This window comes from Portunus trituberculatus, chromosome 38 (assembly GCF_017591435.1).
Source record: "Portunus trituberculatus isolate SZX2019 chromosome 38, ASM1759143v1, whole genome shotgun sequence".
Taxonomy (NCBI): Eukaryota; Metazoa; Arthropoda; class Malacostraca; order Decapoda; family Portunidae; genus Portunus; species Portunus trituberculatus.
Genome location: NC_059292.1, coordinates 9585677 through 9612247, shown reverse-complemented (window position 1 = coordinate 9612247; position 26571 = coordinate 9585677). Strand labels below are relative to the sequence as shown.

General features: G+C 39.1%; 3 protein-coding genes across 3 annotated transcripts; all 3 read right to left on the bottom strand.

Annotated features, from left to right (window-relative positions):
* Positions 1 to 734: 734 nt before the first annotated feature.
* On the bottom strand, positions 735 to 6232 carry LOC123514806 (venom protease-like). The gene is made up of 8 exons (XM_045272997.1): positions 6143 to 6232; positions 5616 to 5675; positions 5284 to 5507; positions 5048 to 5151; positions 3839 to 4007; positions 1890 to 1989; positions 1542 to 1711; positions 735 to 1242 (listed from the first exon to the last, which is right to left on the bottom strand). Exons 1-8 carry the CDS (start codon positions 6189 to 6191, stop codon positions 1072 to 1074), a joined length of 1047 nt encoding a protein of 348 aa, XP_045128932.1. The 5' UTR covers positions 6192 to 6232; the 3' UTR covers positions 735 to 1071.
* Positions 6233 to 7715: 1483 nt separating this feature from the next.
* Positions 7716 to 10663, bottom strand: LOC123514854 (trypsin-1-like). The gene is made up of 9 exons (XM_045273103.1): positions 10569 to 10663; positions 10139 to 10318; positions 9931 to 9969; positions 9621 to 9823; positions 9430 to 9533; positions 9105 to 9279; positions 8913 to 9012; positions 8649 to 8818; positions 7716 to 8504 (listed from the first exon to the last, which is right to left on the bottom strand). The coding sequence occupies exons 1-9, from the start codon at positions 10618 to 10620 to the stop codon at positions 8331 to 8333; spliced, it is 1197 nt and encodes a 398-aa protein (XP_045129038.1). The 5' UTR covers positions 10621 to 10663; the 3' UTR covers positions 7716 to 8330.
* Positions 10664 to 21645: 10982 nt separating this feature from the next.
* On the bottom strand, positions 21646 to 25082 carry LOC123515042 (venom protease-like). Its single transcript, XM_045273431.1, has 9 exons — positions 25012 to 25082; positions 24273 to 24452; positions 23879 to 23935; positions 23515 to 23756; positions 23313 to 23416; positions 22670 to 22838; positions 22454 to 22553; positions 22121 to 22290; positions 21646 to 21980 (listed from the first exon to the last, which is right to left on the bottom strand). The coding sequence occupies exons 1-9, from the start codon at positions 25061 to 25063 to the stop codon at positions 21807 to 21809; spliced, it is 1248 nt and encodes a 415-aa protein (XP_045129366.1). The 5' UTR covers positions 25064 to 25082; the 3' UTR covers positions 21646 to 21806.
* Positions 25083 to 26571: the final 1489 nt, after the last annotated feature.

The following is a 26571-nucleotide window of genomic DNA, read 5'->3' as shown; positions in this document are numbered from 1 at the left end:
TTTTTTTTTGTTACCCTTGGCCTGCTTCCCCTATTCCACAAAACACACACACACACATACACACATACAAACGCCCGGTAGCTCAGTGGTTAGAGCACTGGCTTCACAAGCCAGAGGACCGGGATTCGATTCCCCGGCCGGGTGGAGATATTTGGGTGTGTCTTCTTTCACGTGTAGCCCCTATAAATCGAGGAGTTGTGACTTTGTTGTCCCGGTGTGTGGTGTGTGCCTGGTCTCAGGCCTATCCGAAGATCGGAAATAATGAGCTTTGAGCTCGTTCCGTAGGGTAACGTCTGGCTGTCTCGTCAGAGACTGCAGCAAATCAAACAGTGAAACAGTGAAACACACACACACACACACACACACACACACACACACACACACACACACACACACACACATACACGCGCGCGCGCGCGCGCGCGCTCGTAGTGTTGTGGTTAGCACGCTCGACTCACAATCGAGAGGGTGCGGGCTCGAGTCCCGGAGACGGCGAGGCAAATGGTCAAGCCTCTTAATGTGTAGCCCCTGTTCACCTAGCAGTAAATAGGTACGGGATGTAACTCGAGGGGTTGTGGCCTCGCTTTCCCGGTGTATGGAGTGTGGTGTGGTCTCAGTCTTACCCGATGATCGGTCACTACGAGCTCTGAGCTCTTTCCATAGGGGAAAGACTGGCTGGGTGACCAGCCGACGACCGTGGTGAATAAAACACACACACACACACACACACACACACACACACACACACACACACACACACACACACACACACACACACACACACACACACACACACAAACACACACACACATACACTTCCTTTCTTTTCAAACAAATTAAAATATGTATAGTACATATTGTTTAAATGCTGATGAAAAAAGTTTCCCGGCATTATGTGTAAGGCAAAAGTCTTCAGTATAGTAATTCATTATACGTAGGTATTCACCATTTTATATTAAGGTGCAATAACTACATCCTGAATAGGATTTATGCTCAAGCAAGGAAACATGTTCTCTTTCGCTTACCGCGACTCCCTAAACCTCCCACACCACTGTCTCCGGGATACTCTCACTAAGGTGCGAAAGCCACCCTCTTAATCCAAGCAAGGTAGGCTGGGTGGCGCAGGTTGACGTACAGGCCGAGATAGTCCTTGTGGCCACACCCGTAGCCTTGCGACACTACGCCCGCCGCCACGTAGCGCCCCCGGCTGTCCCGAGTGACCAGAGGTCCGCCAGAGTCCCCCTGTAGAAGAAAATCAGTATTCTCATTTAATCACATGTTTAGTATTCTCTCTCTCTCTCTCTCTCTCTCTCTCTCTCTCTCTCTCTCTCTCTCTCTCTCTCTCTCTCTCTCTCTCTCTCTCTCTCTCTCTCTCTCTTCCTGAATTAAACCAGATGTCTTCAAGAAACCGTGCAGTTTTCCAAGGTCATATTTTCATCGCTGGATTGGAAAAAATTGCTACGATAATGTGTCACTGGTAATGTCAATAAGACATCTTATTGCTAATAAGACAAGTACGAATGCGGGACAGCGCTGCTCACCTGGCAGGAGTCCTTGCCACCCTCGACATCCCCGGCACACAGTGTTTCTTCCCCGATGCCGCGTGGCCAGTGGTCTGGGTAATGAGGGAGAGAGAAGTAGCTGCTGTTGCATCTGGAGGTAGGGAACACCTGCACGTCCACCTCCATCAGCGTAGGACTTAGGAAGCCTCCTGTGGGGCAGGACACGTAATCAACGTATCATTTGTGATCATTTATTTAGTTATACTCACCGTATTATATGAAAAAATGTTAATACACATTTCAACATATATCTTTTCTTATTGGTGCAAACAGGTATGTGTTCGTTACCAATGCAACATGCTTAGTTGTTTATAGAACACCACTAACCTAACGATGTGTGGCCCCAACCCATCACTGTTGCCTTGCTATCCACGATGTTCTCCTCGATCTTGCTTCCCCAAGGAAGACACACCGGTAAGATGAATTCCTGGTTTGAAAATACAAAAGTTATCATTATTTTCAGCTAAACCGTCCACTGACATTCAGGTTATTCATCGTCCATAAGCATTTGCATTATTTGTATATAGTCTGTAGAAGACATATTTTGAATATAGATTTTACTGTCAAACCACAAATGATTCAATTCTTATAATTTTACATTTTTTTTTCCTTCAAGCCAGTAATTAGTCCTTGGGAAGTCGAATCTTGTGAGTTATCAAAATGTAATGTAGCTACCACCTTTATCATTGACGTATTAGGCGAACTTCGAAGGAAGGCAATCCGCGATGTGAAGAGAGTGGTTGGTAAAAGAACTGAAGTGTGTTATTTGAGGTGTGAGTGAATTTCCGTGTGTTAAACTATCTGTTTGTGTAGCAATATTTGAGTGAATTACCTTGTGTTATATTTGTTATCTCGTCCTTTCTAATGAATGTGAGTACATTTCGTAATTAAGCTATTAGTGTTCGAAGGTGTTAAGTGCTGCAATTCGGAAGTGTCTCTAGAAAATTTTGTAATTGTAAGTTAACCGGCTGGATAGGTCTCGTCACTACGCCGAGACTTGCCTTACTGTAAGTAACTGTTACCTACCTACCTATATATATATATATATATATATATATATATATATATATATATATATATATATATATATATATATATATATATATATATATATATATATATATATATATATATATATATATATATATATATATATATACATACATACATACATACATACATACATACATACATACATACATACATACATACATACATACATACATACATATATATATATATATATATATATATATATATATATATATATATATATATATATATATATAACATTTGTGGTATTTTAAGGTCTATTTACATACTGAAGGTGTACTTTGATATTGTAATGTTTGGTACAATCTTACAGCTCTTCACTTGGAGTGTCAAGTCCTACAGTGTTGTGGGGAAAGATGACTACAGAGTAGCGTAAGGATTGTGTGTAGCGACGATGTGTTCTGGTGGCTTTGATTCGCTCGGTTGATCTGCTCACCTAGTCCTCATATCCCTTGTAGCTACTGAGTATGGAAACTCCACTACCTCAGGTGATGAAGATGAATTACGCCATGAGGAGAATGATTCTTGACTCTCCACTTAACAGAGAATTAGCAAGACGCATCTGATCCTATTGACAGGATCACCTGAATTCAGCTACACAACATCTAGGAACAAAGTGCAGTATTCCGGCGCTCATATCTGTGTATCAGACACTATACAATACCAGTTTATTTCAATATTCTATTCTTTTTTTTATATATATTTCCTTGTTTTTGTTTCTATATATAATTTTCCTCTATGATAATATAGCAATCTTAGATTAATTGAATATTGCAGTTTTAATCATATAAAAAAATCAAACAAAGAAACTCTAAGGAAGAAGGAAAACCTTGACAAAAGGTATTGTATACTGTAATTCAAGAGTATAAAGTATCTTGATCTGGTTTTATTTCTGGGCACGGTGAAATATTATTACTATAAGTGCAATCTACGAGGGAAAGATATGTATATGTTGTATGAAATTAATTGAACGTACTAGTGTAGATAAAAGACATGATTTTTTTTCCTTGGAATCTTACCTTAAGGCTATAGTGAAGTTTTTATTTTTTTCCAACTGATAAGATTTGATGGCCTAGATATCTAAGTATTATATGAATGTCTTCTTGACTTGACCGTCTTGTACTAAAAGACAAAGAAACAGACAGATTGATATACATATACTATAGACCGATAAGAAGATATGCAAACAAGAAAGAGATAGATCAGTGAAATTTGAGTCTGACCTGCAGTGTGACTTTGCGTTCCAGCCTGAGCAGAGCTAGGTCGTGGTAGCCCTGTGGGTAAATGTAATCAGGATACTCTATCTTATCCGCCACTGGAATGTCCTCGTGGTCAGCCCCATCATTATTATTGTTATAGTCGTGCTCGCCAAGACGCACTACCTCGGCCTTGCTGTGAGAACAGTGACGGGAGATCATTTTAGTTCAAGAATAATAACTTGTTTTTATAGTGACTCAATATCCACACGCACGCTCGTACTGCTGTGATGTTCCTACTTGAAGGAAAGAAAGTTTTCACGATAAAAAGTGTCAGGAAAAAATGTAACGGGGAAAAAAATAACAAAAAATGTAACAAGAAAAAAGTAACAAAAAATATTGAATGCTATAATCTATTTTTCCTCACTCTAATAGTGAAGATAAGTGCCGGCTTCGCCACATTAATAGTGAAGATGAATGGAGGCCATTTTAATAGTGAAGATAAGTATCTATGACCCTAATAGTGAAGATAAGTGTTCGCCATTCCAATATTGAAGATAAGCGTACACCACTGTAATAGTGAAGTTAAGTGTAGATAGTGCATTCTGATATATAGTAGGAAAAAAGAGATGTTTACATTATCAACGGGAGAAACACGCTTGAGAAGACGATTCTCTCAAGGATGTTTCTTCCGTTGGTAATATAAAAAATGTCGTTAATCTATCAATGAAACATTAAATCATCCCTAAAAAAAAACCTGTCATTCAGAAAGTAGTAGACATTGGGTGAAATGTTGGAAAAAGGAGATCCCAAAACGACGATACATATTTTAACACCTCTCTCCTACATCGTGGTGCGCATCGTGTATGATGTACGTAACCTAATTGAACCTAATCTAATCAAACCCAAACCTAACCTAATCTAACCCAAACCAAACCCAACCCAACCGAACCTAATCTCAATCCTAACCTAATCTAACCCAACCCAACCCAACCCAACCCAACCCAACTCAACCCAAGCCAATCTAACCATATATACATCTTTTGCTATTTATTTTCAAGAATGATCTTTTTACTTTTTTTCCCAAATGAAATTAGTACTTTGACTTTTTGCAACTTTTACTTTTTTTTCCTAAATAGAATTAGTGCTGTGATTTATTTCCTTAGCAAATATTGTTGTTTTTCCTTTACTTTTTTTCTTTCCTGATACTTTTTCTCTGATCCTTAATGTTCCTACTTGTTGTGGAAGCAGTGGAGCGCCGTGAGGACCCAATATTCATTAATTAGTGCCCCGCCGCAGAACCAGTTGATACCAGCTGTGTCTCGCTCCCCAATTAGTGCCTGAAAAATCAAATGATTACAGCTATATCTTGTGTAGCTTATGAAAAAAAAGGTGTGTGTGTGTGTGTGTGTGTGTGTGTGTGTGTGTGTGTGTGTGTGTGTGGATAAAAATCATTAGCGTTGATCACTTACCACCCATGGCCAAGCGTTTCTTGTCGATATGATTCCACCAATAATAGCACGCTTATTACGACCTCCTTCATTTGGTAAAAGCTCAACGGGCGTCGTCTTTGATATTGACACTGGCACAAAGGGTGAATTACTTCGCTTCTTTCGACTCAAGGAGACATCGCTCGTCCTTATCCTGAAGTCAGGTCCAAAAGTCTCGATGATTTTGACCGCACTTTTCCCGCAGTCTATGTGAGAATCGTGATAATGTGGTCAGTCATCGTCGTGACAGAAGGTTAAGTTTCATATATTTGATAATTTCTCGAAATAAATCTTCCTATTCCACTTATACTTACCCAGTGCGTCGTATCCTAACGGAGGGGAAATGTCCATCACCTTATCGTTTGGTGTGGTGTCTGGTGGAAGGAAAGATCGTTCTGAGTCATGGGTAAAAAAGTAAGGAGGCCACACACACACACACACACACACACACACACACACACACACACACACACACACACACACACACACACACACACACACACAAACACACATACTACTAATTCTCTGTGTACCTGCGGATTGTGGATATGGAGAGTTATATGCATTGTGAACCTTTGGTCACAATACATATTTTTGTCACTATAGTGTAGATTGTCTCTGATAATGTGAATTGACCAAAGATAATGTGAATTGACCAAAGATGATGTGAACTAACCAAAGATAATGTGAATTCACCTACTCCTTTGCTGTTTACATGTTTTTTTTTTTTAACTATAGAGCAGAGTTCACTGTGTAACTAGTAACATCGATAATGTTTATTCATTTATACCACGGAAATCTAACAAAAAGAAAAAAATGTTAAATCAAAAATAAATCTTACTTGCGGTAGCTACGAGGAGGCAGAATAACCACAGGGATGAACAATCCATCTCAATCGCATTTGTTGATCACTCAGAGTGTTGTGCGCCGCCGCCTGCTTCTCCTTTCCTTATAAGCCGGTGAGGCTTGAATTCCCGGACTAGTCTGTTGCAGTTGTTTATACGTTTTTTGTTATTAACCGGAAATGCTTGATAAACGCTCTGAAGAAGACCGATGGTTGGTGGTTGGTACTGCAACACATCCTAAACAGATGTGAACTTTGAAGAATTTTCCTTCAGTCTGTGTGGGAATCGTGATATGTTGTCAGTCATCGTCGTGGCGGGTTTTGAGTTTCATACTCGTATATTTGATTGTTAAGTGAGAGATATTTCTTGATAAAATCCTCTTACTGCGTTTATGCTTACACAGTGCGTCGTAACCTGACGGAGGGGAAATGTCCACCACTTTAACACACACACACACACACACACACAGTCTCTCTCTCTCTCTCTCTCTCTCTCTCTCTCTCTCTCTCTCTCTCTCTCTCTCTCTCTCTCTCTCTCTCTGTCTCTCTCTTTTCAAATTTTACGTTTTATGAGTTTAGGAAAAAAATCGAGATATATTTGTTCCATAAGTAACGAAACAAACATAACAACCATTACATTACACAAGATCTCAGAATATGGTAATATAAAATATTGATATTTTCCTACTCTGCAGTATCCCTCCATTTATTTTATTTTCCTATTTCCTCACCTTTGGTACACTGGTAGGCTCCCATGTTGTTTTTTGTCACGTCAGCTGGTCTGTTCAATGTTGCAATAAAGAAAGAAAAAGGATTTCAAATATGAATACGTTTCGATCCTCATGCAGAATAGGGAAACGTTTGCCCATAACCTTGTGGCCTTCCTGAAGAGCATTATCGGAACGAAAGGAGTAACACTTCTAAACAAATAAGTGTCTCTTGCTAAAGAATATCACCTATTTAATAAATAATTTTTAAGTCAAAGTAAAAGGAAAAGCATTGTGGTGCAGAATACCTCAGCGCTTGTTATGAAACACTCGGGGATGTGTGTCTCTTGCTGAAAACAATGGATTAATTAATGCAATCAATATTTCATACATATTCTGGCATCATCGAATGCGAGTTAGAGTAAAGGAAGCACACATAACTTGAACAACATTGCCTTATAGAAAGCACTGTGCTAAAATGCTTATAGGGAAGTGTGTTTCCTGCTGGGAAAAAGTATAGTTAATGCAGCCAGTACTACATACATAGTATCACTCATTAATAGTTTGAGAAAAGGAAGATGTAATTGTAAGGAGAATAATTTAACGCTTAAGGAAATATCACCCCTTGCTGGACGGAATTCATATATAGTATGGAGAGACAAAAATTTTATGGCAAGTTAATGAAAGGGTTGACAATCAGATGATGATAAGTTCACTGGTTACTTCGTTGTACAGGTGGCAGTGATGCATTTCTCATGGTCACACACCTGTATAATTCTCGTCAGAAAGTTGTGTGGTGTGTCATCAACAGGCAATAGATTGTGTGGTGTGTCATCAACAACCAATAGATTAAGACTTGAAAGGTATTTTGCTGTAGAAGTTTTATTTATTTCATATAAGCGTGCACGGTTACATTTTTTAAAGGAATGTCTATTTTATTTTTTCTTGCAAATGAAACTAAAAAAACATGTGGAATAGAAAACAGCAATGATGAATCTACGAATGAAAATGTCCTTTAATTGCCACTGTTATAAAAAAAAGAAAAATAGTAAGTACTGATTCAAATATTTTTGTTTTTTTATAGTTAATGACTGGATGACTTACTTAAACATCTAGAACGAAAAAAACACAGATGCCGCCCTCTCTCTCTCTCTCTCTCTCTCTCTCTCTCTCTCTCTCTCTCTCTCTCTCTCTCTCTCTCTCTCTCTCTCTAATACACTTATTCTGAAGAACTGGATAACTACACACTTTCAAATACATTTGAAATTTTTGTCATAATACGAAAGTATTTTAAACTATTCGTTACTTTAGTGACTTTGTGTGGGACCACCTTGGCACTGTGGAACACTCAGACGTAGTGGTTTAAAGTCCGGTGGCAGTCAGATATTTGGAAAGTCATCCGTTCAGTGTTGTGGTTCCCAAGGCCCGAAACAAATCCACCATTAAGAGGCATCGACCCATTCCGAACTGTATCCCGCTTAGACAGTGATGAAGGCAACTTTCTTAATCCAAGCAAGGTAAGGTGGGTAGCGTAAGTTAGTGTACAGTCCTGGATAATCCTTATGGCCACAACCGTAGCCTCGTGACACGACGCCCGCTAACACATAACTTCCATGGGCGTCCTGAGACACAATAGGCCCACCGGAGTCACCCTGAGGAACGAGGTACAGGAAAGCAAAAATTATTATATATATATATATATATATATATATATATATATATATATATATATATATATATATATATATATAACCTCATTATGAATAGAGAATCAGGTTTAAGTTAGTCATCCTCACCTGACAAGCGTCCCGTCCTCCGTTAGGGTCTCCTGCACACACAGTCTCCTGTCCGATGCCTTGAGGCCAAGTTTCGGCATACTGCGGTAAGTTAGAGTAGCTGTGATCACACTGGATAGGCGAGAACACCGTTACTTTAACCTCCTGTAGGATAGAGCTGGGTTGTCCACCTGAAAGAATGAAAAGTTGATAAGTTCCTAATTTGTAATGCTTACTTTAACTTTATATCTTTTTTTTTTTATATCAGATGAGCAGAATACTTACCAAACCTGGTATCGCCCCACCCAGTAAGCGTGACTACCTGATCTGTGAGCACCCTGTCGCTTTCCTTGCCCCAAGGCAGACACACAGGACTGATGGACCTCTGTGAGAAGTAATTTGATCAAACTATAGATATTGAACTTAATATTGCTGTATACTGTTTGATTTCACAACCTGAAACATTTCTTAACTGACCTGTGTGCTGACTTTAGAGTCCAGCCTGAGCAGTGCCAGGTCGTGGTAGGCTTGAGGGTGACTGTAGTTTGGGTAAAACACGGTTTCTACTACGCCAAAATCTTGATGTGGTGTTCTTTCATTTAAACTGTTGTAATCGTGTTCACCAAGGCGCACCACGAGTACATCGGTGTTTCTACCATGAAAACGATAATGTGATGAAATTCACTTCACTTTTTTTCCGATTTGTTAAGAAATAAATATTCAAATATTCTGAATATGATTTTTTTTTTTTTTTTTTTCGTAAGTCTTGTAGAGGTATTTTACTTTACTGGTTTATACTCACTGATTAAGGAAGCAGTGCAAGGCCGAGAGGATCCACTGTTCATTGGTCAACACTCCAGCACAAAACCAGGAAATACCTTGAGGGTCCCGTGTCCCTATAAGTGCCTACCGGCAGAACATCAAACACTTCTTAATAATCATAGTATAAGCCTAATGATCCTTTGTTTAATTTCATCAAAACCCCCAACTTACCATCCATGGCCAGGCATTCTCTCTCGTATTCACGCCACCGACTGCCTCATGAATAAGATCGCTGTCGGAGCCTTGAAAAGTAGGAAAAGGCAGTTCCAAAGGATTAACTTGTCCCGCGGCGCTTGTAGGGGCCGGCGGGAGTGCAGGTCGTAGTACAACCCCCACGGTGCCTGGCTCATTGTTTTTGATACTTATCCCACACTCTAGAATGATAAAAAAAAACACTTAATCCTGATCTCACATGACCATAAAATTAAGGTAATCAGAATTAATAAGGAAGTCTTCTTCTCCCTCTGTTAATTAAACTTACGGAAACTGAGAGCGGGAGGCGAGATGTCCATTATGCTATCTGGAAAACAAAAATGTAAGTCAAACTTCCAAATAACGCTGCATGCTGCATGATAAAAAATATTATTAATAAAGCAAAATTTTAGGAATATCATCAACAAAATAAGATATTAAAGTGAAATGAAGAGAAACCAATCATAAAATGGTCACTCATTACGCTGCACACTCACCCAAGTTTTTCTCACAACAGAAGAGGAAGATGGAGTCCTGATAGCCACACAAGCTATCAACACCTTGGCTTGTTTTATTTGGACAGGATCGCTCACATGTGCTTGTATGACCTGTCCTTGTGATGCAGACTTCCCCTTCATAGTATCTTAGCTTGTCAGGAAATATTATTTTTTGCGCCTCTGTTAATACACACACGATATTATAGTGCTCTGGTGTGGAATATATGATGTTGTAACTGAAGTAACCAAAGCAAGTTACAACAATATTTTGTTGTATATTGATGTGATTTTCTAAGTAAACAAAATCAGTATTGCGAGCACATTAAAATCACCTCTTCAGAAAGTGGTTTAAAGAATAATATTATAATCGCTCAACATACAACCGCAGCCTTGGAGTAAGGTGGCAGGGCAATCACCTGCTTGTACTCACCTGCTTGGACTGTCCCCAGCACCAGCAACAACACGACACGCGGTAGCAACATCTTATCACTCTGGCCTCCTAGCCCTCACTGTTGCACTTCTCCCGTGCTTCCCCTCACGGAAATAGAAAATCATTTCCGCCAACCGTCCTTCAGGTGGAGAAAGGTTTTTTTCCCTTCCTTCTTTTGAATATTCTAATCTGTAGTTTCATCTGAGTGTAGAGTTCTAACGTAGTACATATTCTTTGTATGATTCAATATTAACATACAAAAGCAGTGGCATGCATCGAGGGAATTCTATGCTTTGTTTCTCATAACTAAACTGATTGAACTTTCATACGTGTGTTCGCGCTCCAACACACACACACACACACACACACACACACACACACACACACACACACACACACACACACACACACACACACACAAGACCATCACCAGCTCTTGAGTTGCAATAATGCGGAACAATGCGTCCTACTTCATGTCTTATTCTTTCTCCACTATATTTACGACCTTAGAAATACTTGATCGAAATCTCCTATACATATCAGGAAGAATGGCAAGTAATGGATGGAGAAAGAAAGAAGAGAAGCAATTAATGTAGATACAAGAGACGCAAATAAAATCTGTGGATTACAAAGACACTTAAGTTCGCTCATGTTACTGGATATAGTCCAAGAGCCAGCCAGGATTTATTTACTCCAAAGGTTTGTAAGTAATTTCAATTTTTATATAATGTATGTAAGAGTCTCAGAAAAGTGACTTACAAAAACCCAGTGGTGTATGTGGGTGTGATGTCATGAATATGGCGGCTGGACTACTGCGTACTTGCCACATTATATAAAGCCTAACTTCTGTTTGTTTTTTTGTTTTTTCATAAGGTTGCTAACAGAATTCCTAATATATTTTATTGATATACATTTCTACCGAACTTCAATAGTTTTACTGAAAACTAAACTAAAAAGAAAATAAAAATCGGTTTTCTCGTTTGCTCAATGTTAAGTTTAACCTTGATTTACTAATAAGCCATAATACTTACGAATAAATTCTCACAAAGAAAAAAGTTCCCTTCTTTTATAAGGACTAAGATAATGTATAACACTTTATAGTTTATGCTAATATTAGGTGACTTATCTGCGAAATACTCATTAAATCAAATTTTGAGAAACAGTCTTACACGAATCTAAATATGAATTTACGGACTGTCTGTCTATCTGTGAGTGTGGTGTGTACAAGCAGTGAGGTCAAGTGAGATACCAAATGGAAGGTTATCACCATTTGCATGTCAAGAGTTTATCTTATCCACTATATAGAGTAATTATGTCGAATAAGTTTAAAGGTCAATAATTATGTTTATACTATACGGCTTCCTATGCCTCCCTGTCCGTCACTCACTAGTCAGCCCGCGTTATGTGAAGTTAGGTGAGTGACGCTCCTTGATTTTAGGAATTATCATTAGACCTCAAGCTTTGATAGTTCTCTAAATATGTTATTTATATTGTCTTTACGGTATTCTATTATATCATTCTTATATATAAGGCTTTATTATTGTATATAACTGTACTAGTTAATAAGTAATAAAGATGCGTAGCTGTATGACATGTAATTATCTTCAAGATTCAGGGATTGAAGATATTCTCTCAGAGAGAAGTTCTGGCATTTGGATCCATAACAAGATTTTTAAGAGGAAAGCATGTCAAGAGGTATAAACGAATATATATTTTGCTATTTCTACCTCTTGAAAGTATCTTTTTCAGAAATTCATAGAACACATTCCAAACAGAGCAGAATTGGAAGAAACTTGTAGACCAAGTCAAAAATTTAAACAAAAGTCCATCTCAAGTGAGTTTCAAAAATTTTATAAAAAATTCAAACATAATACAAATACATCAGGATTTCAAAGCGTTAAAAAAAATCAAGATCAGGAATTCATGATAAAACTGCTCAATTTTACCAACAATACATTGACTTTGTCAATATATGCAAGCAGTTTAGCAGAGCCTACAAAAAATATAACATTGAAATGTACACACTTGCTTTGGAGAAAATAATTCCAGAATTCTTTTCCGATAAAAGATTGAATTATGAACGATGGATGATAGTTTATATGCTAAGGCTTCTGAATATAGAAAAAGAAACACCTGAAATTAGGCATGCACTTAATCAATGGGCACAACCACCATAATGACATTATCACACCCACACCCACCACTGAAATTTAGTAAGATTCACTTTTCTGAGACTCTTATACCATGTAAAAACAAAAAAATAATTACAAATCTTGTGCATTCTTCTGGTAAATAAATCCTGTGCTAGCCCTTAGAATAATAAGGACGACAATAGGACTACACCTGTGCGTTATTCTGATACTGTAGAGGTAGTAGACACCTACAGAATCAATAATTTACTCCCAGCGAGGTCTAATAGCCCTAGTTCAAGGGTGCTGTAAACTTTCCATTAAAGCTAGTTGTGATCTCGCTGAACGTTTCCCTTTCTGTCTCACAATTCAAGGGGGCAATCACAGCTTGCCCTCTAAAGACAACTCTCCTTCTTCAAACAAAACTACATGAACTTACCACACACACACACACACACACACACACGCCGGTTGCTCAGTGGTTAGAGCGCTGGCTTCACAAGCCAGAGGACTGGGATTCGATTCCCCGGCCGGGTGGAGATATTTGGGTGTGTCTCCTTTCACGTGTAGCCCCTGTTCACCTAGCAGTGAGTAGGTACGGGATGTAAATCGAGGAGTTGTGACCTTGTTGTCCCGGTGTGTGGTGTGTGCCTGGTCTCAGGCCTATCCAAAGATCGGAAATAATGAGCTCTGAGCTCGTTCCGTAGGGTAATGTCTGGCTGTCTCGTCAGAGACTGCAGCAGATCAAACAGTGAAACACACACACATACACACACACTTCACTTAAACTTCAGAATTCGAAATGGCGACTCCAAACTAGCCTCAGAGTCCCCTTCTCGGGAGGGGACCAGAAATGTCCCCAGGTCAGACTGCTCTCCCAGTGGTGACCCAAAATATCTTGACACCTCCCTCAATTTTTTTTTTCATTAACTTCTGTAAAATTAGCGGTCTTATATCTAATTTTCTATCTGTAGAACACCATTTCTGTTCTACTAAACCTCATCTTATTTTCCTCACTGAAACATAGCTATCTGAGGCAACTGACAGTAGCCCCTTCTTTGTTCCCTTATACTTTCTCTACCCTCATTTTCGCTCCAAAACTGGAAGTTGCGTCTATGTGTGCAAAGACTTACTTGTTCTCGTGCCCATGCTCTCAGGTCTTCTGACTTTTTCACTATCTGGCTTTAACCACCAAATCTATCTGTGCTGCCCATCTCTCCCCTAACTCCTATAACTATAGTAAATTCTTTGACTGTTTAACTTCCAAAATGGAGCACATTTTGTTCCTGTACACTTTCGCGGAGATCTCCATTCTTGGAAAATTCACTGTTCACCACAAGCTTTGGCTTTCCTCTCCCTTCACTGACCATCATGGTGGACTAGCCTTCAACTTTGCTATCTTCCATGACCTAGAACAACTCATGCAACACCCTATTCGTATTCCTGACCGTCTTGGAGATACTCTCAACATTCTTAATCTTTTCCTTACCTCCAATCCTTTTGCTTATGATGTTACCCTATCTTCTCCGTCGGGCTCCTCCGATCACAATCTCATTTCTGTATCTTGTCCTATTTCTCCAATTCCTCCTCAGGATACCCCAAAACAGAGGTGCCTCTGGCGTTTTGCCTCTGCCATTTAGGGAGACGTACAGAGGTATTATGATGACTTTCCTTGGAATCATTACTGTGTCCGTGTCAGAGACCCATTTCTGTGTGCTGAACGCATAACAGAGATGATAGTATCTGGCATGGAGGCGGACATTCCTCATTCTTTTTCTCAACCTAAACCTTGCTTTAACACAGGTTGTTATCTTGCTATACATGATAGAGAGTTTGCCCACAAAAGGTACTTGAGACTTCCATTTCCTGAGTCTCATGCACTTTATTCTTATGCCCGGAATCATGCCAAGTCAATTTGTCAAACACTTTCATGAATGGAAAATGTCAAAATGTTTCAAGCTGCATCTCCCTTCGTGACTTCTACCATCTGGCCAAAAAACATCTCCAATAACTTTACTTCTTCATCTTTCCCTCCTTTATTTTTTCCTGTTGGCACCATTGCAATCTCTTCTGTCTCCAAAGCTGAACTCTTCTCTCAAACCTTTGCTAAGAACTCCACCTTTGATAATTCTTGGCTTGTACCTCCCTCTCCTCCTCTCTCTGATTATCTCACACGTACAATTAAAGTTCCTCGTAATGATGTTTTCCATGCCCTGGGTGGCCTAAACCCTCGGAAGGCTGATGGATCTGATGGGGCCCCTCCTATCGTTCTCAAAAACTGTGCTTCCGAGTTTACACCTTCCCTGGCCAAACTCTTTCAACTATGTCTATCGACTTCTACCTTTCCTTCTTGCTGGAAGTTTGCCTTCGTTCAGTCTGTTCCTAAAAAGGATGACCTTTTTAATCCCTCAAACTACTGTCCTATAGCTTTAATATCTTGCTTGTCGAAGGGTTTTTAATCTATTCTCAATAGGAAGATTTTTAAACATTTGTTACTTCACAATCTTCTATATGAACGCCAACATGGCTTCCATCAAGGTCACTCCACTGGTGATCTTCAGGCGTTCCTTACTGAGTCTTGGTGATCCTCTTTTAAAGATTTCGGTGAAACTTTTGCTGTCACGTTAGACATATCAAAAGCTTTAGATAAAGTCTGGCACAAGTGTTTGATTTCAAAACTGCCCTCTTACGGTTTCTGTCTTTCTGTCGTGATCCGAGCTGTTGCACGACGTTGCACAAATTGTCTAGCTACTGGCTATAAATAGTCAAAGGTTTTTCTATCTTTAATTAACAAAAATAATATCTATACATAAGGTGTTCGATACGGCGCCGACAAGTAACAATCACAACTCTTTCTGTTGCCTTCTCCACTGCAATTATTACAATTTCTCTTACAAACATCCTTAAGAATTACATTAATCTCGTACATATTCTCGCATCAAAACGGATTTCACTTCAAACATCATCCACTATATCTTCATAACGTATTACAACATCTGAACACGGTGCTTTATTTATCCGTAAATCTCATACGTAGTACGTACAATATTACCCCTTTTTCCCAGCTACCCGTATATAAGGATGACCTTTACTTGGTACATGAATGCAAGCAACCACATGACGTACCACCAAATATATTACCATACACATATAATTACCAGACTCCGTTCAACAAAATGACAACGTAACACCACCGAAATATAATGACAAATATTGATATTTCCACACAAGTGACTTCCCACAAGTAATCTCTTTCTCTTGGTACCCATACATGGAACCACGTTAACTTCGTACACAATTACACACTAGTAAATATGTTATGTAACTTATTCGTCAGAGCAACACACATGCACATACGTAGGTAGCCGTATACAAATTCCCTTACTCATAGATGAAAACGCAAGTATATAACGACGTCATTATGAACCAAAGTACAACCACATAAACCATAATAAACTAATACCACATAATACCTAAACCTCCTATCATGTTTCTTCCTCCATTCTAATTTACCTCAAAAGACTGCATTGCAACTTATAAGCTCCACTTACTGGTTATATATGAAGTACAAAACGCCGCCCTCAGCTATGCAGCCGAGGGTGGCCCGCTTAGAGCCGCGGTTGTCCTCTCTGCTTCCTCTCTCCTCTCTCTCTGCCCCAAACCTCTACAATTTCCTTCAGGAACTTATGGGGCGTGTCTTGACCCACACAACACGCCCCTCAGAATGTACCATTCACCAATCAAGTACAAGCTCAAATGAACTCCACGTGTGGTATGAACAACATCCAAGACGACAACACTACCACCGGATGTTTACATGACCTGGGCGATATATATCTGCCCGGGCTGCCCTGGGTCAACTGACCTGGGTCATTAAATGTTTCCTGTTGACCTTCCTGCCCTTCCTAAACTCTTTTATGGCTGGATACGACTACACACCGCATACTGGCGAACTATCATACTTCCATATATCTTTATTTCTTGTATCTTCATATTTCTCATATTGCACTTATGATGTAGGCATCTGACATTACTGATCTTGCTAATTGCATGCCTGCCCTTCTGCGGCCTCGCTGCACGAGGCTTCCTTCATACTGTCATCCCTAATCTGTCCAACTCTAATGCAAGAGTTACCCAGTATTCTCAATCATTTATACCTTTCTCTGGTAAACTTAGGAACTTCTTGCCTGCTTCTGTTTTCCCATCTTCCTTTGACTTCACTTCTTTAAAGAGGGAGTTTTCAAGACATTTGTCCCTGAATTTTGCATAACTCACTTGACCTTTAAGGGAACTGGCAACCCAATGGGCCTTTTTTTCCATTGTTGTTGTCCTTTGCCAGTTGCTTCTCCTGTATAAAAAAAAAAAATGGCAAATGTAATGTAGAAGATTGAACTGCATGTACTACTCCGTATCTTTATTCTATGAATTAGATAAAATAAAATGAGTTATATAGTCACAATAATACATTTTGAAGGTCATCTCAAAATGTAGTGAACGCAACCTTCTTGATCCAGGCGAGGTAGGGCGCGTGGCGCATGTTGACGTACAATCCAGGGTAGGCAGTATCCCTGCGATACGATACCTGCCAGCACGAACCGTCCACGTGCTTCCCGAGTCACCCTGAGAAAAGAGCAAAACGAAAATGAAATTATTGTCAAAGCTTAAACTTTGCCTTGGTTCATCCGACGCAGATGACCCGCGTCCAGAAAGACAATAAATGCTTCAGTTAATCAGTCCCGTTGGCAGCATTACCTGGCAAGCGTCCCGCCCTCCATTAAGATCAGCAGCGCACAAAGTCTCCTTTCTAATTCCTTTAGGCCAGGTGTTTGGATAATGAGGCAAGGTAGAGTAGCTGCGGTCACACTGGGCAGACTGGATGTCACGTTGACCTCTTGCAGGATGGAGCTTGGAAACCCTCCTGAGATGCAGTACAGACTTCATAACCAATGAAATATATATATATATATATATATATATATATATATATATATATATATATATATATATATATATATATGAGTTCTCTCCGTGACTGGTTTCTTCGTATCCTCATGTATTTGCTTTATTTCTTTTGTTGCCATATTAACTCACGAGTGTGTTTTTTGTTTTTTTATGAGTGGATCATTTATCATCAGGACAAACAATACCGACAGATTATTCTAACCACATATTTAACTTCAATTCCAGGCTAACAGAAAAGAAATGGCAGTAAACAGTGTGCATTTTAAAACAAAGTGAAGAAAATAAAAAATATCTTGCAAAGCGTAAGGAATGGTGCATCATTCTTCACGTTTTTCATGACGTCCTTGACAATCACTTTAAGATGACATATTTACTCGTAGTTTATACATGTGCCGCAAACTACCCGTTCCCATGAATAATATTAAACTAATATATTCTTAAGTAAATATTTCAAATATTAAACAATATTACATTCTCGTAGGAAGTAATAACCTGCGTAAATTTTCCGACACTGAAAACGGCCGCTTCTCTGTACTGCTTAACATCTCACATTCATTTTGTTGTATGAAAACCAGAATTACACAGCCTTGTTGATATGGAACCTAACCAACGCTGAATACAACTTCATATAATTTCAGGGGTTTTATTATTAACGCTCATCAACCAACATCCACTCCAGGAATCTGCTCAGATACATTTTAAAGGTATTTATGAAGCATTTGTGAAATATTTCAAGAGTTTTGGAAATACTCACTCACGCATCCATCAAACTTTCTTTTCACCAAATTGTCCATCTATCCGTTCACACTCTTCTCTATCCATCTATTCACACATTCATCCATTCATCAATCTCTCCATCCAACCAATCATTCATTAATCCAATTACTCATTAATCCAACCACTCATTTCTTATTTATTCTTTCATCTATCCATTCGTATATCCATCCATCCTTCTATCACCATTCCCACTCATTCATCCATTTTTAGCTTCTCATATATATATATATATATATATATATATATATATATATATATATATATATATATATATATATATATATATATATATATATATATATATATATATATATATATATATATATATATATATATATATATATATATATATATATATATATATATATATATATATATATATATATATATATATATATATATATATATATATATATATATATATATATATATATATATATATATATATATATATATATATACTACCATCCTTGGTTACAAACTTAAATATCTTGATATCTCCCCGAACTTTTTCTTCATTAACTATGCAACATTCTCAGTCTTAGATCTATTTTTCAATCTGTAACACAGAACCTCTCCTTTACTAAACCTCATCTCCTTTTCCTCACATACGTATAGATGTTTGAGGCAACTGAGAGTAGCAACTAGTGGAAGTTCGTAATCCTGACCGTCTTGGAGATACGTCCAACATTCTTGATTTTTTCCTTACCTTTAGTCCTGCTTATGTTGTTACCCTATATTTTCAATCGGGCTCCTCCGATCTCAATCTCATTTATGTATCTTGTCCTATTTCTCCAATTTCTCTTCAAGATCCCCTAAAGCCGAGATGTCTCTGGCATTTTGCCTCTGCCATTTGGGAGGACCTGAGGAGGTATTATGCTGATTTTCCCTGGAATGACTACTGTTTCCATGTCAGATATCCGTCTCTGTGTGATGAACGCATAACAGAGGTGATAGTGTCTGGCATGGAGGCGGACATTCTTCATTCTTTTTCTCAACCGAAACCTTCTAAACCTTGCTTTAACACAGGCCGTTCTCGTGCTATGCATGAGAGAGAGAGAGGTTGCCCACAAAAGATACTTGAGCATTCCATCACCTGAATCTCATGCACTTCATATTTATGTCCCAAATCATGCAAAGTTTGTTCTCCAACTTACCAAACACCCCTTTCAAAAATAGAAATGTCAAAATCTTTCAAACTCCAACTCCCTTAAGGCTTCTGGCAACTGGCTAAAGACATCTCCAATAACTTTACTTCTTCATCTTTCCCTCTTTAATTTCATCCTGATGGCACCACTGCCATCTCTTCTGTCTCTAAAGCTGAACTCTTCTCTAAAATCTTTGCTAACCACTCCACCTTGGATGATTTTTGTCTTGTCCCTACTTCTCCTCCTCCCTCTGATTATATCATGCCTACAATTATTTTTTTTCGTGATGATGTTTTCCATGCCCTCGGTGGCCTAAATCCTCGGAAGGCGAATGGACCTGATGGGGTCCCTCGCATCGTTTTCAAAAACTGTGCTGCTGTGCTTTCCCCTTGCCTGGCAAAACTCTTTCAGCTATGCCTATCGACTTTTTCCTTTCATTCTTGTTGGATGTTTGCTTACATGCAGCCTGTTCCTAAAAAGGTTGAACGTTCTAATCACTCAAACTACCTCTCTATAATTTTAATCTCTTGCTTGTCTACATTTTTTAATACAAACTCAGTTAGAAGAATTTCAAACATATCTCACTTCACAATCTCATATCTGATCGCCAGTATGACTTCCTTTAAGAACCACTTTACTAGTGATCTGATTTTCCTTACAGAGACTTGGTCATATTCTTTTAGAGATTTCGGTGAAACTTTTACTGTAGCGTTAAATATATCAAAAGTTTTTGATAGATTCTGGTATAAAGCTTTGATTTCAAAACTTCCCTCCTCCGGCTTCTGTCCTTCTTTCTTCAACTTTATCTCAAATTTCCTTTTCTATCGTTCTATTGCAGGTATGGTAGACGGGCACTGTTCTCTTCCTAAATCTATTAACAGTATTGTTCCTCAGGGTTCTCTCCTGTCACCCACTCTCTTTATATTATTCATTAATTATCTATCTTTTTAACCAGAACTATCCATTTCTACGCTGATAATACCACCCTGCGTCTTTCAACGTCTTTTCAAAGATGACCAACTTTCAGGAATTCAACAGATCACGCAGGAACACCACAGAATGCATGACTTCGGCTCCCTCTAAGATTTCCAATTGGGACAGAGAAAACTTAGTAGTGTTCAATGGCTCCAAAAACTTAATTCATCCATGTATCAACTCGACACAACCTTCCAGACGACTATCACTTCTTATTCGATGACACTCAGCTGTCCCATCTTCTACTCTGAATATCCTCATAATTAAACTGAAAATTTCATATATTTTCTCTTCTTAAGACAGCCTCTCTTGAGTTTTGCGTTCTGAGGCATCTCCGCCAGTTTTTCTCGCCCCTCCAACTGCTAACTCTCTACAAGGGCTTTATCCGTCCTTCTATGGAGCAATCTTTGCATGTTTGGGGGTGGGGGTACCACTCAGACAGTTTATTAGATAGGGTTGATTCAGAAGCTTTTCTCCTCATCAACCCCAGTCCTCTGACAAACTATCTTCAGCCTCTTTCTCACCGTCAGAATGATGGATCCCTTGCTATCTTTCATTGCTGTTTGCATGCTAACTGTTCTACTGATGTAGCTTACTGCATACCTCCCCTCCTGCGGCCTCGCTGCACAAGGCTTTCTTTTCCCTCTTACCCTTATTCTGTCCAACTCTCTAATGCAAGAGTTAACTAATACTCTCAATCATTTATGTCTCTCTATGGTAAACTCTGGAATTCCCTGCCTGCTTCTGCATTTCCATCTTTCTACGACTTGACTTCTTTAAAGGAGATTTCAAGAAATTTTGTCCCAGATTTGTTTTGGCTTACTCTCTTAATCTTATAGGGAACTGGCAATCAAATGTTTTTTTTTTTTTTTTTTTTTTTTTTTTTTTGCCGCCCTTAGCCAGCTTTCCTTCTTACAGAAAAGAAAACTCATTTGCACAAACACCTTCCACTCAAACTCTAAATTAAATATGGCAAATCCTACACCTACCTTGATGTTCCGGATCAAGGAGAGGACTACGAATGGTCTGTTCCTTTAGTATCGAACCTATGATAGGACATTGTTATTTGGAAGATTGAACCGCATGTACCACTCAACATGTTTATTTTGTAAGTGAGATAGAATGATTCTTTTACAATCAATGTGGGCATAAGAATTCAAATTTAAAGATAGGAAAGTTACAGCTGTTACAGTTCCTTCATTACAAATTTCATAGTATGGCATCACTATAGACTGATGAAAATCATCTCAAGATGTGGTGAACGCGACCTTCTTGATCCAGGCAAGATAGGGCGCATGGCGCATGTTGACGTACAGTCCGGGATAGTCCTTGTGGCCACAGCCGTACCCCTGCGACACGACGCCCGCCAGCACGAAGCGTCCACGTGCTTCCCGAGTCACAAGAGGTCCACCTGAGTCACCCTAAGAAAAGAGCAACACGAAAGTTAAATTAATGTCAAAGCTGGAACTTACACCTCGACTTTCGACTTATTAGACGCAGGTGACCCGCACTGCGACAAACAAGAAACGATTCAGTTAATCAATCTCGGTGGCAGCATTACCTGACAAGCGTCCCGCCCTCCATCAAGATCTCCAGCGCACAGCATCTCCTTCCCAATTCCTTGAGGCCAGGTGTTTGGATAATCGGGCAAGGTAGAGTAGCTGCGGTCACACTGGCCAGACTGGAACACTGTCACGTTGACCTCTTGCAGGATGGAGCTTGGAAACCCTCCTGAGATACAGTACAGACTTCAGAACCAATGAAATATACACATGGTATAAAAGAAAAAAATTGTGCCTCAAAATCATTATTATTAGTTTCAGTGATCCCACTATAAGAAAGTTTGTTAAAGTGAGAATAGACAAAGTAGGGACATGATGTGCAGAAATTTTACCCAGCAAAGTGTCGCCCCAACCAGTGAGTGTCGCCTTCCGTGTCGTTACATCATTGTCGCTCTCCGTTCCCCACGGCAGGCAAACAGGACTGATGAACTCCTTGAGTAAAGAAATCTATATTGGATACCTCTAAACTTGACACATTCGGAATCATTTTGTTTATTTGAAAGTTGGATCTCTAAAATAAAGTGTGATTTTTTTTTATATAAACAGACCTGTATTTCGACTGGCTTGTCCAGCTTGAGGAGTGCCAGGTCATGATAACCCTCTCCAAACGTAAAGTCAGGATAAAGCACCGTCTCCGTCACACCAAAGTCCTCGTGGATCGCCCCATCGTTGTCGTCGTTGTAGTTGTGTTCACCAAGACGAACCACTTCTGCCGTGCTGGAGGGTGGCGAAAAGAGTATTGTACCGTACTTCTCTCTCTCTCTCTCTCTCTCTCTCTCTCTCTCTCTCTCTCTCTCTCTCTCTCTCTCTCTCTATATATATATATATATATATATATATATATATATATATATATATATATATATATATATATATATATATATATCTGTCAATCACTATCTTCCTGCCTATATATCTATCTATTTATTTATTTTTAATCATTCATCGATCATTATATCAATCTGTCTACTTATCTGTCTATCTATTTGTCTGTTTGTCTGCCTGTCTATCTGTATTTCTATTTGCCTTTGTCTATGTCTCTATCCCCACTTGTTTGTCTGTCTGTCTATATATTTATCTATATTTTTCTAACCATTTATTAGTTTATTTGTCTATCTTTCTATCTATCTAAACATCTATATATCTACTTATCACTCATGTAATTCAATCTTCTGAACATTCTTGTCTCACTTCTGGAAGAAGCAGTGGAGGGCTGTCAGGACCCACTGCTCGTTGATCAACGCTCCACCGCAGAACCACCTGATTCCCACTACATCATTTTCTCCAATCAGTGCCTGTGTGTGAGGAAGATTTTGTAGAAATCATAAACAAATAGTTCAAGCGTAAAGAAAATGCATCAAAGTTTTTTTACAAACCCTTGATAACTTCATACCATCCATGGCCACGCATTTCGCTTTGAGTTAATTGCTCCTATTGCTGCTTCTCTTCCTGCTTGGGGGTTTATAAACTCTGGCCGTGCAAATTCATTAGGGTGCAATCCACCAGGAACAGACCGAACAGGCCTATTCCCCTCAACCTCTGGTATCTCGCCAGGTGTAAATTCCTCAGGGCGCAGCACATCACCGACAGAAGGCCCAAACAAAAATAAAAAGTTTTCTGCATTTTTTCCACATTCTGTAATTTAAATGTTATTAGTTTAAATCTTTAGCATTGTTTTCGTAACATAAAGGAGAATGTTCTTTGTACATAACACACGCATGCAAAGGCAGAATACCGTGTATTCTTTGGTCACTCACGGAAGGTGACGCTAGGGGCGCTGATGTCCGTAAGTGCCAAAGTGACAGCACCTCGATCTGTAATAGAGAAACGGTTAGGGCCACCTTAACTTTGAATGTAAGAGGTGTTGGTGTGGTAGTGCGATACTCCTGTGACGAAAGAGAGAGAGAGAGAGAGAGAGAGAGAGAGAGAGAGAGAGAGAGAGAGAGAATACTTTATATACAGTTCTACACCGTTTTATAGTGTGAAAATGTTGTCAATGATCTTCAAAAACTATTTTCCTTCGAGTATTTTAAAAGTTCACATAAGTTTTTATAATATATTAGCCCTTCTGCAGAACAAAAGTATCTTCAGAACAATATAGTCATGTCATCATCAACTAAACAACATCTCTGTCACACCCATCACACTTACTCGAGGGTATGTCGCAGCAGACGAGGAGAGCGGAGTCCTTAATGCCGCACTTAGAAGGCTCCCCACGGCCAACAGAGTGTTTGCAGGACCGGGAACACTTGCCCGGCCCGCCAGAGCTAGTGGGGCAGTCATCCCCTTCAGCGTGGTCCAGTTGGCCGGGAAATACAATGGCACTGGCTTCTGTAAGGAAATACGTTAGAAGAAACTAATCGAGAAATTGCTTTACGAGGTGAGCACCTCACACTTAATACTCTAACATGGTTTTCCCGGAGGCGGTTAAGATAAGCCACACGTACTTACCACAAGTGATTTTTGTATCTCACCTGTGTTTTCTTCTCACTGTCCGTAAGGATTGCCAGTGTTCTCTGTATTTCATTTATTTAATGATATATACGTAATAACTAAACGTTCTTTATTTCAACGGTAATGGCTTCATTGCTCTATTATCTCATTTTTCTTATGGCTTTTTTTTTGTGTGTGTAAAATAAGTGAAGCAAATATGACAAAGAGGGACGTATATGGTAGCTTTGATTAATCTCAGTGTTGTCATGAGTAACTCCTTACACTTTCTGTCTTTTCTTTTAAGTTCAAATATTTTCGATATTCATTTGTACTTGTAGCGTCGCGCAGCTTGATGGTATTTTTTTTTTCCCACAAATTACGCTTGGTAACATTGCTGGCCGCATCTTCAGCACAAGGGCATCAGGAATTGGTAAGACTCATACACTTTTCCACTTACCTGTTGCTTTGGAGAGCGCCAGCAGTAGCACCAACACACACACCCACTTCATCCTGCCTTCTTTCCCTGACTGGCTGTTCCTTTGCCCCATCCCTTCATATTTACTCTTTAGCTATATCAACTTATTCGAGATTATTTTTCTACACTGGTAATTCATCGTAACGTAATGGCTCCTTTATAAGACTTCCCTTACTCGTTTATTTCATCACGGGAAGTCCCATAGATAATTCTCTTACCTGTAGAAAGCCGTCTCGTTTCATTAAACCGCTTCATTATATTCCTTAATGAGAATATGATATATAAATGTTTTTGTCATTATTCAGCATGGGTTTTGTTGATTTCCTCTTTGTTATCATTTCAATACAAAACTTGTAAAAGTACGTTTTGCATGCGGCGATCATCGCTGGTAGACCATTTTGCATGCAGTGATGGCGTCAGTGTTTGTGCGACTATTGAGGAGAGAGCATCACGTGGCGTGAGTGAAAATGGCTTTGAGTAAAAATAGAAGGCTTTTGATTAAATATCTTTTAGCTGCAGAGATTGAAGACGAAGAACTAATATTCGAAATGTATGGAAGGAAAAGGGCTAAGACACATGTTATGTTTATATTGAGGAGTGAAGAGGGAATGTATAAGAAATTGATTGTAAACCACCTGCGTGAAGACCCCAAGAAGTTTGCAGAGTTTTTCCGACTTTCTTTAGAACAGTTCGACTTCCTGGTTGAATTGATAAAAGACGACATGTCCAAGAAGTCTTGGGGCGTAAAACTTTACCCAATATCGCCTGAAGAGAAACTTGTCATCACATTGAGGTAAGTACGTAATTATATTTTTTGCAGCTTATTTATTTGACTTTGAAGAGTTTTAATGAAAGGTATTGAATTGTATCTAGGATCAGTAATTGAAGAGTTTTAATGAAAGGTATTGAATTGTATTTAGGATGAGTAATTGAAGAGTTTATAGCATGAAAACCGATGAAAACACAAATAAATTAAGAAAATAAAATTTTTAATTTTAAGATGCCATAATATGTACTCACAAAGGGAAAAAAAAAGTAGGTTATGTTTTGTATGCATCAAACTCACCTGGTTTTCCAACTTTCTCTGCAACTTCTGCCCAGATGTTGTCCTTTACTCTTTGGTCCTTATATTTGGCATGTGAAAGTTGCCACAGTGAGGGATGTTTTGCAGTTTCCTCCACTAGTTTTTCATCATCTTCAGGAGAAAAACTGGGAGCCATGATGACACACACCCTCCACAAATAATCGCTAGCGACTGCGATTATATTCACCCCCTAGCCGCGCGACTATTTGGAGCCAGCGATGATCGCTCGCGACTGTAGCGATGATCGCTCGTTGCAAAACAGTCCCATAGGAATACATGTAATTAATTAGTGGTCCGCGATGATCGCTGGGCGATCATCGCAGAGCGATCATCGCAACGATCGCTGCATGCAAAACGTACCTGTACGTTTTGCATGCAGCGATCGTTGCGATGATCACTTCGATGATCGCCCAGCGATCATCGCGACCACAATTACATGTATTCCTATAGGGCTGTTT

Bases quoted from the DNA above. Each gene is read 5' to 3' on its own strand.
- LOC123514806 (XM_045272997.1), bottom strand. From the start codon at position 6,191: ATGGATTGTTCATCCCTGTGGTTATTCTGCCTCCTCGTAGCTACCGCA. The intron at 5,676-6,142 runs GTAAGATTTATT...TCCTTCCACCAG, and splicing joins CCTCCTCGTAGCTACCGCAA to ACACCACACCAAACGATAAG. The intron at 1,243-1,541 runs GTGAGCAGCGCT...TTTCTTCTACAG, and splicing joins GTGGCAAGGACTCCTGCCAG to GGGGACTCTGGCGGACCTCT.
- LOC123514854 (XM_045273103.1), bottom strand. From the start codon at position 10,620: ATGTTGCTACCGCGTGTCGTGTTGTTGCTGGTGCTGGGGACAGTCCAA. The intron at 9,970-10,138 runs GTGAGTGTGCAG...TTTGTTTTCCAG, and splicing joins CTGTTGTGAGAAAAACTTGG to ATAGCATAATGGACATCTCG. The intron at 8,819-8,912 runs GTAAGTATTCTG...TCATTCTTTCAG, and splicing joins GTGGGGCGATACCAGGTTTG to GTGGACAACCCAGCTCTATC.
- LOC123515042 (XM_045273431.1), bottom strand. From the start codon at position 25,063: ATGAAGTGGGTGTGTGTGTTGGTGCTACTGCTGGCGCTCTCCAAAGCA. The intron at 23,757-23,878 runs GTGAGTGACCAA...TTTAAATTACAG, and splicing joins CGCCCCTAGCGTCACCTTCC to AATGTGGAAAAAATGCAGAA. The intron at 21,981-22,120 runs GTAATGCTGCCA...CTCTTTTCTTAG, and splicing joins GAGGGCGGGACGCTTGTCAG to GGTGACTCAGGTGGACCTCT.